General features: G+C 52.0%; 1 protein-coding gene across 1 annotated transcript in view; it reads left to right on the forward strand.

Annotated features, from left to right (window-relative positions):
- The first annotated feature begins 5580 nt into the window (after window positions 1-5580).
- The window catches only part of Cux2 (cut like homeobox 2), a 190329-nt gene continuing 182986 nt past the window's right edge, over window positions 5581-12923 (forward strand). The window contains exon 1 of the mRNA XM_032887241.1: window positions 5581-5798. Coding sequence (XP_032743132.1) covers window positions 5688-5798 — 111 coding nt within the window. The 5' untranslated portion in view covers window positions 5581-5687. The remainder of the gene's footprint in view (window positions 5799-12923) is intronic.

Raw genomic sequence — 12923 nt, forward strand, 5'->3', positions numbered from 1 at the left:
GCTACAGTGTACTCATATACATAAATAAGATAAATTAATAAATCTTAAAAAAGGAAAACATGTAAATACATAAAATATCCAAGAAAAATAAAGTTTTAAAAAATTAAATAACTTATTTTTATTTTCCATTCAATGGTGTTTTGCCTGCATGTATGTCTGTGTGGGGGTGTCAGATCCCCCGGAACTGAAATAACAGATGTGAGCTGCCGTGTGGGGTGCTGGGAATCGAACCCGGGTCCTCTGGAAGAGCAGCTGGTGCTCTATAATCAATGAGCCGTCTCTCCAGCCCGGCAGATTGGTCTTCTGACCTCCACACGTGTGTTGTGAAATATGCCCGCCCCTCCCCAAATAAGTAGATTGGTAGCAAGTTTTTTTTTTTTTTTCAAAATTTATTTTTAAGCGATTAAGGGCTGGAAGTGTGACTTAGTAGCAGACTACTGGCCTATCATGTGGGAAGCCCTGGGCAAGTTCACTAGCTTCATGTGCCAGTGAAAGATCTTGTTTCAAAAAAATATGGTGGGTGTTGTCTGAGGTTGACTTCTATCCTCTATGTGGTCACACAACGTGTATGCATGTGCCCTTGTGCGAGTACATACACACATATTCGATTAAACAAACTGAAGATGTGGAATTTAAGAAACCACTAGAGTCATTTATTTTTGTGGTTGTTCGATGCCTTTTCCTTGGCGACCCTCTGGGATTGTCCACAATCCTGCTCCAACCCGCAGACGTCTAGCTGATCAGTGAGATTTCACAGACATCTAAACACATGGCCTCAGCACACAAATAAATTGCCCTTACCTTCTTCAATGATGGAACAATACTCTTTTGTCCACTTGACCAGGGTGTTTCGTTGGGTGGGTGTGAGGAAACCAGTTACCGCACCCACTTGGACTTGGCTGACTGTTACCCGTGGTCAAAAGAGTTCTGAAAATATAGGATGGAAAATTCCAGACCGTGTACTGGGCAGGGTCTTTTATGTCAGTGGGACATTATACTGACCGGCTTGTTTTATGACTGCTATGACTAAACTCGTCACATCTAATGAACAAATTACACTTCCTCATAGGTAAGCGTGTATGAGAGTTTATGATCTGAGGTTTCAGGGATCCCCTGTGGACCTCGAAAAGAGTCCCCTCACACCCAAGGTATGTTGTGGGTAGGGGAATGTTGAGGTCTTGGGTACCTGTAAGAAGGGAAGTCACAAACTCCAGACCTGAACGGGAGGCCCAAGGAGCAGGTCTTGGAGCCAGTGTGGACAGGAGTGGGGCAGTTAGACAAGAGCTGTTCAATCTTGAAGGAGACAGAGACACTGGGAACCAATAGCCCCAACTTCCTCTCTTTCCACCCTTTGATCTCCAAACAGGCATTCCATTGGTCAATCCAAATGTTAGTCAGACAGCAAGGGCGCCTGGGAGATGTAGTCCACTGAGGTCAGGAGGTGCAGAGCGAATGGGGGAGGAGAACTTAAAAGGAATACTCCACACACAGATAATGCTATTGTTTATTTAAGTATTGTTGGCCCGGGATGGGAGTTGGGCCCAGAGAGCCTGTTCCACTTGTGGGGTTCCTCAGCAGTTCTGATGGGGTCATGGGGAAATTGGCACCTGGCTGAGGCCGGGATTCTGGCTTTGTGGCCCGTTCTTCCTTCCCCATCAATCTCAGATTACTGTGAATAAGCTTGGAATCTGTCCTCCTTCTGCCTCCTTTACCGAATGTGGCCTGAAACTTGCCACTTCTCAGCACCTTAAACGTCCCACCTGCAGTGGGACCCTACACCCATCCCAGCCTGTCGCCCCTGGGGACACCAAGAGCCGGTGGCCTCTGCGCATTCTCAGTGTTTCACACACATCCTTGTCACAACATGGGAGCATTTTTGCACTGGCACCCACGAGGCAAAGAAGCCACAAAGGTACACTGAGTCGCCCAGGTCTCTAAGCTTCAAGTGGCAGGGCCAGACTCAACACTGAGTCTAGCCACTGTGCTGTGCGAGTGACTGACATTTATCTGTGGTTTATTTGTGAAACGCTGGCAAGCACTAGGCGATTTATAAGGTGGTGGCTGCCAGCATGGGGCAGAAGGAATTGCTGGCTTGGTCCTTGCAGCCAGTCTAGGCGGAGGCTGGGAGGTGGACTTGACCATGCCCCAGGCTCCCCGAGCCTCCCCCGTGAGCCTCCCCCATGCAGGCGGCTGCCAGGCTGTGTCCCCTCTCCCTGGCTCTCCCAGGGTGTTCACACTTCCAGATTAATTCCAAGGCTTGCTTCACTCCTTGTCTGGCAGCTGCGGTGGGCGACGCCGGCCTCTCAAAGGGCCTTTTCCTTTTGTTTCAGCTTTGATGCCGAGATCTCTCGAATATCATTATGTGTGGTGGGGGCTGAGGACCTGCCGGCGGCTTCCCGGGGATTCTCGAACAGTTTATGAATTTCTCGAAGGAGCCGGGCTTCTTCTGCTTTCAGGATGGGGTGCCCCAGAAGGGCGTCTGTTGTAATTTTCTAACATTAATCTGGGGAGTGGGTGGGGCTGGGAGTCCAGAACTAACCAGGGACCCGCTTAAGTTTCTCTCCACTAATCAAGACGTGAAAAGCATTTTTTTTTTCCACAACAAAAATTTAAAATTGTATCGCCTTGGTTCCAAGGACACTTGACTGCTGTGGAAGTCTGATTTTCCTGGCTTTGGTGGACCACCCATAATAATATCACTTCCTAGGGCTAACTCCATTTAGGGGGTAAACATTTAAGTGCTTAATTCATTACTGCTGAGTCGGAGACGACTACAGATGAGGCTGGAACGGGAGCCCCCATATCTAATAAGGCTCGGGCTGCCAATGTGCTCAGAACGTGGCTGCGAGAGAGACGGCTGAAATTTATTTTGTGAATAAAGCAATAAGCGGCTAAACAAAGCTAATATGTTTCAGCCGAGACAGAAAGACACGATCATTCAGTATTTATGTAGCAGCCCATTCCTCAGTGGGACTGCAAGTTGCCGCCATTAAAATGGCCGGAATTCTTCAGAGACTCGGCTGTATTAAGTCATTTAAAAATATCACAGACTTAAAACAATCTGAATTATTGGATTTTCTCGCTGCTCCTGGGTAAGCATGTTTGCTGTGGCAATTTCCTGCTTGGTCAAAGGTGCAGCCTGACTCGGGTGAGGAAGGAAGAGAAGTTGTGGGTAGGCTCTTTATGAGGTGCCAAATGGCTGAAACGAAACCCGATCTTGAGCTTGTGTGTACAGTTCTGACTTTTAATTTTGACGTACTTTCTGATTCCCCGAAACCATCTGGAAGAAATGTAAGCTATGTGTGCTGAGAGATAGAATCTTTAAATGTTAGCAGTGTGTACGGTCCAGGTCTCAGGTAGAGAGGAATAGGTAGGTCTTTTCTTCATTCGAGCAGTAGTCAAGTTAGCCACAGACAGCTTCTCCCTACCCTTGCCCCCAGCCCCTTCTGTGTGTTTTCTAAAAAAAAAACCAAACCAAAACTATTTTCTTACACAGGACCCAAGGCAAGGATCCAAATCAGAGAACGAATGTTAATGTTATCTTATCTGATCTGTTGACTTTGGTCCAAATTTGTGGTTGAGTCCAGTTGATGGCTGTTGGAGACAAAACCCTTGGTTGTCCCTTGTTGTCACTTGGTCAAATTGCGTTGGTTTCCTACAGGTTGGGATCTGTGCTTGGTCCTCTAGTTTTGAGTAACACTGATTTTTTTTTTTTTTTTAAAAGAGAGCAATCCGTTTATTTTGGAGAGTTCCACACCCCCCACCCCCGCCCCACTGCCCCTCCATTTGGGATCCTGTGATATTTCTTCACAATTAAATTTAGACTCTGCACTTTGGGCAGGAATATCAGACCAGGCACAAGTCCTTCTCCGTACAGCATCCTAAGAGTCACACCACAGCAGTGTGTCCCACAGAGGAAAGTCAGACATATGTTAAAATACTCTTTCACTTGAAGCTCTGTTTGTTAAACGTGTTTTGAAAAGGTCTCACTATCCCTAGTTTTTTTTTTTTTTTAATTCCTTAGTGCAGGTTTTTAAAGAGCAGACTCAAAGACATGGGAGCTGCAAACTGTAACAACAGTCAAGAGGAAAATGTAGCCATTTAAAAAAAATCGCGACGCATTTAGTTATGAGATTTGCCTAAATTCATTTCGCGGAATGAGAGCTGTAATTTGAAGGCAGCGTTATGGAGAGAGGAAATAAACCACGCGTCACGTGCGAGTTCATCTGGCAGGGAAATGGGCCACTCGGAATTGCTAACTCGGCCTGATTTGTTTGCTCTCTGGAAAAGCTCTACTTTTGGTCCGAGGAGTCTTTTCAACTCCTGCGTTAATGTATTTGCCTAGACGTCGCAGGAAAAGTATGAGGACAGTAAGAGAAATACTGTACCCTACTTTAAATCACACTGCAGTTTTTAAAAAACGGCTCGACGGACGGCTCGGAGCGATCACACCTTCCCCTGAAGCATTTAAGAAACAGTTGTTTACATTACATTAAAAAACTTTAATTGCCTCGAAGCACGTGCTCAGAGGCACAAATATTGGAAAATCATCAAAAATATCCGCCATGATTCTCTCCCTCCTTTACAACGCTTCTAAACTTCATCTTTTTTATAACCCACTGTATTGATCTATTGTCCCAGACCAAGAGTTATGCCAGAAACCCAAGTTCAGCCATAAAAAGAGAATATAATTTCGGCTGGCTGTCCATAAAAGCTAGTCTTTTGACAGGGAAGAGGAAGGACCATGCCTCTTTTTTTGGAAGGGAAGTAAGTAGGGGTGATGTGCATGGGGTGGCGGTGGGCAAGCAAGGAGGTTGACTCCAGGGTCCGGAGTTTTTTTTTAGCGGGTTGGTGTACTGAGGCATGATGGGTTTCTGAGTCCTCACTGTAGGATAACAAGTTGAGAGGGCTCATAGAACAAGAGGAGGAATATGTGAAATACGACCCCTTTTGGTCCAGGGTCTGAGGAACTGCAAAGGGCTGGGGGGTCCCCAAGTAGGTTGGCCAAGGTAATGATAACATGACCCCCACCCCAATAGTGTTGTTAGAGGCTCGGAGCCGCCACAGCAGGTCTGGAGAACCTCAACTGATCCAAGGAGCTGTTGGGGAAAGACTTTCACAAAGGTTTCTCTAAGATGCAGGATGCTGCAGTAATGTTCACTCCACGCCAGGGCCTTGGGTTGTAAAGTTGTGGGGTGCATTACGCCCAATAAATAATAACGATCAAAGCCCTACTGTAAAGACTCGAAGCATAGACACACAGGATCCTTGGTCCCCAACAGGACTTACTCTGGTGCCCTTCAGCACGGTGCTGGGCGCCCCGGAGACTTTCCCACGGCTCCGGGGCGCCCCCTCGCGGCGGTCATCGGCAGCGCAGGAAGCGTGTGGCGCGCGGGGGACCTCGGCCGGAGGGTCGCTCGTGTGCTCAGTGCTCCCCACACGCGAGGCCACGCAGAGAGCGGCCGCACGCACTGCAGAGCGCTCACTTTGTTCTTTACGGTCCCCCGTCGCCCGCGGCCCCTCCGCGCTCCCGCCGCCCCCTGCGCATCGATCCGCGCGCGCGGCGCTGTCGATAAGTTTGCAAGGAGCCAAAGTCAAGTGCGTGCGCGCAGAGCCGGGCCGCGCTCCCGGGGTCCAGCCCGGGTGTTGGCGGCAGCCGCATCCCCGGCCGCGCGCCCGCCCCCAAGATGGCGGCCGAGGGGGGACCGCGGGGGGCCCGGGGACCGAGGCCGGCCAGGGCTGCACGGGCGACCAGGGGGCCGCGCGCAAGACGGCGCCTGGACTTACGGCGGCTGCAGGTGAGCGGACCGGCCCGCCTTTGTTCGCTGCCGCCTCGAGCGGCCTCTGGGATGCGGGAGCCGCCGTGGCGGGAGGAGCGCGGGGAGCGGGAGGAGCGCGGGGAGCACGGAGAGCGCGCGGGCAACGCGGGGAGCGGGACGCGGCTGCGCAGCCATCCAGCCGCCGCCGCCTCCTCCACCGGCTGCTGCAGCCAGGACGCTCGGTGCTCCTCCCGGGCCGATCCCTGCGGGTTAGTCTCTGCGTCTTGTTTCGCCCTCTCTGGGGTTTGCTATCCCCCTCTGCCTGGTTTTCTTCCCTCCGCCTGCTTTCTTCCTCCCTCCTTCCCACCTCAGTCTTGCCCTCCCCCGCCCCCCTCTCAGATCTTGCTTTTCTTCCCTCGCCTCCCCTCCTCCTGCTTGCTCCCCATCATCTTGATATCCCCCTTCTTTCTGTGCTCCTCCCTCCCGGCCCCTTCCCCTCCATCCGAGTCTGGCGGCCCGGAGCCCCAGGCCCGAGCGCGCGCAACTTTGCGCACCTGCCGCGGGGCGGAGCAGGTGCGCGGGCCACAGCCCCTGGGAACTTTTGCACCCTTGCCCCGGGCTGCCGGTTGCTCTTGCACCCTACTCTCTCTGCCCAGGGTTCCCCTGGTACCCCCTCGCTCCCCTCTCCTTCTCCTGGGCGACACTCTTTGCAGCCCCAGCACTTTTTCAATGTTCCTGGTGCGCGGGCTCCAGGTGCCTCCAGGTTGGGATGTTTGCTGCTGTCTTTCTGAGGCTGTGGGATGCGGGGAGAGGGGCGGTGTCACAGTACCCCAGTTAGAAACACACTTGGGTGCTCATAACGCCCGCCCAGGTTCCCCGCACCGTGCAATCGAGTAGAGTCGCGGCAGGTGCGGCGACGGCCAGGGGCGGGGAGGCCTTGTGGATAACTGCGCTCTGAGAGCATTCTGCCTGGTCAGTGACATTCTCAGAATTCGTGACAGCACGTAGGGAGAGCAAAAAATAAAAATAAATAAAGGGACTCGCTTTCCCTTTTTAATCTGTCTGCAGATCTCGTTAAGTTGCTTCTGATAAGTGGCTCCAGCACCCACCCCCCTTCTCTGCACCCACTCCTCGCTCCCCTCCTCCCTCCAAGCCATCGAGCCGGAGAGAAAATCGGGGCACTGAGGCATGCAGTTAATAACTGCAAGAGCTGTGCAATCCTTGGTCCGCGCCCGAGTTGAGGTTACAGTTTGGTGGCCTGCTAAGATGGGCAAGGCTGTGAGCTATGCTAGCCGGTTTGAAGGATGCTAAAGTGGCTTTGAGGGGTGTAAGGGGGGGGAGAGAGAAAGAGAGAGAGAGAGTGTGTGTTGGGTAGCCACATTGGGCTTGGCACGAAGGCCAATGGTAATCGTATTCCCTGCTAATGTTTGTAAATGAGACCCGGGCAGGCTGGGGGACAGCGTCTTTATTTATGATTGATGTTCTGTAACATAAGGAATGACAAGAACGCGGCAGACTAGAGGGGAGCAAGCATCTGGGCTGGCGGAAGCTCTTACCCGGGCGCTATTGTTATTCTACCGGAGAGCATTGCCACGGTGAGCTTTACAGCCACCGTGTTTGCCCAGAGTCGACCGGAATGCCAGTTAACACGATTCTCATTAGATAACTCGCTTTCCATCCAAGAGCCTGGGCTGCAGGGTTGGTGGGAGAGAGAGAGAGAGGCTGGCCTGGGGCTGAGGCCTGGGTGCGGCCCCCCTGCGTTGGTTTCAGAGCTGATGGTGGTAGTTCTTGATGCTCCCTGTCCCCAGTCTTGTTGGGGAGGCTTTTGTGTAACTGTGGAAGGTCACCCCAGTTTTGATTCCAGCAGACTCCCCGTGGTCCGCGAGCCTTTTGTTAGGGTCTCAGAACACACCGAGATGGAAAAAGGAGGTTTGAACTGAAAGGTGGTGTGGGGGGGGTGCACAGGCCTGTCCAGGTGACAGGGAGCAGGAACATCAAGACCTCTCCCCCACCAGGGAGTATACAAGGGTGTGTGTGTGTGTGTGTGTGTGTGTGTGTGTGTGTGTGTGTGTGTGTGAACTCATTAAGACAATGGCTGTGTGTCTGGCACAAGCAGGCTCCCGGGGAGGGGGGCTCATCTGAATCGATATAAGAGGAGGGGATGTCCCCCGGGGAGTTTGAGAAGGCTGCATAGTTCTAGAGCTCAGAAGACTGACTGTGGAAGCTGCTGCACGCGACCTTCCAGGCCTAGGCTGGTGCAGCTGCCCACTCTCTGCCCCCGCCTCAGACTCTCCTGTGGTCCCTTGCACAGTGTGCAAAGCCCAGGGTCTTCCAGACATCCATCCCTCAGCCCTTTGCCAGGGACCCTTTCTGGTACATCCTCTTAGCGACTCCTCTTCCAGACTTGCTTGTACCTCTTACTCCGTAGAGGAAACTTCTACCCATTGTGCCGTACAGGTAGGAACTGTGGGTCTCTGCAGGCCCAGAGCTGGGGGCTCCCTCGTCCGGGGCCTGGGAGGACTGTGTGACTTGTACCCTTGGTGGTTCAGGTTGGGTGGTTTCTTGCAGCTTGATTTCTGAGTCTTAAAGTGACCCAGCCAGTAAAAGCGGCCCCAGGTCCCCAGGCTGGACCACACTGCTGACGCTGCCCCATTCGGGACAAGAAAGGTGACCTTGTGCCAGCTGGGCTCTCAGTTCTCTGGAAGTATATATATTTTTTAAGCATAGAAGCTGCTCGGTTAGGAATTTTTTTTCTCTAGCACATTCTTTGAGTACTGGAAGTATATTCTTTGACTGGATGGGGAGTCAGTCGACAACCCCGGGATTGGGGGCTCAATGAATGATTCCAAACGTCATGGGACCTGGGTACCCCGCCCTGGGACTCCTCAAGCACCTCCCCCACTTTCCTCCCTCCCCCATTTCTCTCTCCCTCCCACAGCCTGCTTGTAGCAGCTCAGGAATAAGAAGAAATAAAATCCCGTCCTGAGTTAATGCCGGTATATTTCATTTGGTTATAGGATGGTTTTACGGTGAACATCACTAATGCGGGTGTATTTTATGGCTTTTCTGTGTATTAGCGTTGTAACTGGATTCATGGGTTCACGGTTTTTCTCTTCTGCTCTCGCTTATTCCCTACTTCCCCCTTTTAAAAGATGCTCTGAGTCCTGGCCCCCACACCATCTTTCCTTACCCCCTCTAAAGAGAGTTGTTTAAGCTAAGCTTTTGGGGGGTACCCAGTTTGAATGACGGAATGGGGTCCTCCTGCCCAGCCGTGTTTGTGGGGGAGGGAAGAGGTGGGGCTTCTGGCCCCTCATGTTCAGGTAGAAAACTACCCATTCCCAGATGAGGAATTGGCACGACCCTCAGGGTGAGCCGACACGGGTGGGCTTGTTAAAGGTGTCTTACAGAAACTTCTGGAATGGCTGGAAGCCAGGTGTTGCTTTGAGGAAGACTGTTCTGTGCTCAAAGTTCAGAAAACCAGTGTGGATATAATTAAAATATTACAACCTTGTGATGTTCTGAAGCAGGTAAATTTTACATATCAGCTGCGGAGTGCTTAGACATCCATTAGAGTCCTTGACAGCTTGACTCACCTAAACGTGCTATCATTTAACAATGTGTCAAAATCCCCCTTTCTATTGGTGACAGCCGTAAATAAGCTATCAGCCTTGCTGGTGAGTCCCAACTTTGGAAACTTCCACAGCCTTGAATCGCTGTCTGTCGGAATGGGGAGGCAGCAGAAAGGGCTTGGTGCTCTGAGTCCTGGCCCCAGGCCGGCATGGCGGGGGGGGAGAGGAGGGGCAGGTGGAGGAAGTATATGGGATCAGAGGAACCTTCCAGAAACACCTCAAGGTTAAGCCTAAACCCAGGGTGCTTTCAGTAAGTCCAGCTTACTGCTTAGCCATCCCATCTGCCTCCCTGGGTTTTGATACCTTTTGATACAGGAGCCTTTCCATCAGAAAGACTGGAAGGAGATGTATTTAAGGAGCCCAGACATTGTTTTTGGGCCTCACCCCCACCCTACCCTACCCCACCCCACCCCCGTCCTAGTTTCTTACCTGGTTGGAAATTGCTTCTCAAAGATGGGCTCCCTGTTGGAGTTCTGGGCATGAACAGAATTAGTCCGCCCTCCACCCCTTATCATCTCGTGCGTGTGTGTGTGTGTGTGTGTGTGTGTGTGTGTGTGTGTGTGTGTGTGATCTTGCGATTTCATTTTAGGAGATCAAGACTGTGTGAGGTGCTGGCTGAGCAGTTTGGTGTCTGGGTTGCCTGCACAAAGCTGGTCTCACGGATACGGGGCGGGGTGGGGGCTGGGTGCCTGAACACGCACAAATAAAATAATTGGCTCCCACAATTCCCCGTCTTCCTTTCTCCTTTTCTTTTAACTTGCCTGTTAAAAGAGGATTCTCTCTTCAATCTTGACATTCCGCGAGGTAACCTTTCTTCCGGCAGATGGTGTCTTACATGTGAGCACCTTAGCTGGTCTAAATTTGGGCCTGGTTGATGACAGTCGGGGGCTGCCCAGAAACTGTGGGTTTGCATGCCTTTTTCTGCAGGGGGATCAACTGCCAGCTGCTTCCTGGGTACCTGGCCTAGGGCAGGCTCAGGCGGGGCATGAGGCCATGAGGTGGCTTGATAACCTATCTTTTCTACCTGGTTGGTTGTTTTTTTCCTCTTTGAGACAGAGCTGACTAACCCTGGCTTACCTCAAACTCTGGCTCTTGTCTTAGCTTCTTCCTGAGTGCTAGGACGACAGGCAAACCCGTGCTAGTCTTCTTTTGATCCTGGCCGTGGAACCTGTGTCTTTTTGGGGTGCAGGGGTGGAGGTCAGCCAGTACCTCAGATCTTGCAGATGTCTGAGCTTCTGTGTGGGGAGGCTGAAGTAGAGATGGGAGGACGTGAGCTCACTCTGGACCAGTTCTGATAACGTAGTGACGCCTCGAGCCCCGAGATGGCTGGTGTTGTTGGTGATGGTGATGGTGATGGTGATGGGGGCTGTTGACCCTTTAAGCAATTATGTCTGGGGATAAGAAATTCTCATGATGGAGTCCCCTGTATGTAGAGCCTCCATCCATGGCATGACTCTCTGGCAGTGTTTTGTCAATCGTGAATTTTTTTAAATGTTGCATACATTAAACTTTGAATGCCTTTGTTCCAGCGAATACCATCTTCCCCCACCCCATCTCTGTCCCCCTCCCTCTGCCCTGCCCCTCCAGCACACAGACCCCACCCCTATCCCGTGGCCTTTGCACATGCATTTCTCTTGCCCGGGATGTCTTCAGAACCTTCCATGGCCTTTGTGGCCCCTAGTCTCAGTCACCGTGGCTTCCCCCGAAACAGACAAGTGAGTCTCACGAGGCCCCGTTGTATTTTACTGGGCCTTTGGTATATGCTCCAGGGTGTGCAGGCTCGTGTGGATGTGTGTGGAGGCTGGGGGTTGGCATCTGGTGTCTTCCTCAGTTGCTGGTCATCTAGTTTCTGAGGCAGGATGTCAGTTAGTTCTGATTGTCAACAGATATAGCCTAGAGTCTCATATGGTGTGTGTCTGTCTGTCTCTGTCTGTCTCTCTGTCTGTCTGAGTGTCTGTCTCTTTCTCTGTGTATCTGTCTGAGTGTCTGTCTCTCTGTGCCTGTCTGTGTGTCTATCTGTCTCTGTGTGTGTTTCTCTTTCTCTCTGTGTTTTCTTGGCTGGCCTGGGACTTGCTCTGTAGACCAGGCTGGCTTTGAACTCAGAGATCCACCTGCCTCTGCCTCCTGAGTGCTGGGACCTAAGGCTTGCAGTGCCCCTCCACCCCCACTCCTCGTGTGCGTTTTACATTGCGAAGGTTTCCAGGTACCTTGCATTTCCCCAGTGGTTCACCTCAGGACTTTCTGGGTCCGGTGCCCTCTACACATCCTAGGTAGCAGTGGCCCGCCACCAAATGTGACCCCTGTCTTTCACAAAAGGCTCAGGATAATCACGTCCTTTCAGGTCCCCAGTGTACCTGTCTGGAACCTTGGCCGATGAAAATTAAATGGGCATGGCTGGACGTAGCCAATACGAACAGAGATATGTGGCAGCCATCTGTCACAAGTGAATACAACTTTATTCACACAAGCGGTAATGCTAGCCATGGGTTGGCCTGGGGGCTGTGGATACCCCTGGTCTTCTGGTTGTGAGATGTCGCCTGCTGTGTAGGTGATGGAGCAATCTCAGGCTTTTCCAGGTATGAATGCGTCTCCTCTCCTTTAAGATGGAAGCCTGACTATCCGGGATGGTGAGTGACAGGTTCCCAACCTGCCTTCCAATCCTGCCCCCACCTCACCTGTCAGCTGTGTGACCTTGGGCGGTGACTTAGCCTCTCTGTGCCTTTCTCTCTCTTTCAGTGGGACTGTTAGTATTCTCCTACTACATGGAGTACGGCGGTGTTCAGCAGAGCGTGGGGCGTGCGATCATGCCTTGTAAGTGCCTCCTTCCTTCTTAGGTATTTTTAGAGGGTGTGGGAGCGGCAGCCAGAACCTGCTGGCCTGGTAGGCTGTCTCAAGGCTTTTTGGGTGTTGCGGGATGCATTCCCAGTGTCGTGCACACCGCCCGCAGAGGCAACGAAGGTTGTAGCAGGGAGCCCTGTCTGACCCACAGGCGGGTCTGTCTGTCTGTCTGTGTGGAAGAGCCAGGATGTGAACTCTTTTTTTCATGAAAGTATTTAGAACACGGGTGATTTCAACTCAGAAATGCAGCGGCTTCTGCTCTCTGTAGACGAGGGGCTTTGAGCATTGGGCAGGAACCGCTAGGAAGGGATGAGACCTGGGAAGGGTGTTCCAAGCTGAAGGAACAGCCAGCAAGAAAGGATCGTGGAACCACGGAGGGTCAGGATAGCTGGGGGGGGGGGCGGTCAAGGTCGCTGGCTATCAAGGTTACCAGATCCAGGTTTCTTAGCTGCCAAACCTTGCATCAGAAAAAGCTTCTTCTTAGGAGTGCCGTGGCTCCTGAGGGCCCTGTGGAGAGAGCCGGTTGTGGTACAAAGTCAAGTGGTCCCAAGGCTGCCTGCTCAGACCCCTTTCCACCCCCACCTTGTCTCCGCCATCATCCTCTAGACAAACCAAACTGCAGTTCCCGGATGATGCGTTCGTCATTAGAAAGAAAGACAGGATAAAAATCAATCCCCAGGCGCTCTGGTCTGAGTTG

The sequence above is a fragment of the Rattus rattus genome, chromosome 16 (assembly GCF_011064425.1).
Source record: "Rattus rattus isolate New Zealand chromosome 16, Rrattus_CSIRO_v1, whole genome shotgun sequence".
Classification (NCBI taxonomy): domain Eukaryota; kingdom Metazoa; phylum Chordata; class Mammalia; order Rodentia; family Muridae; genus Rattus; species Rattus rattus.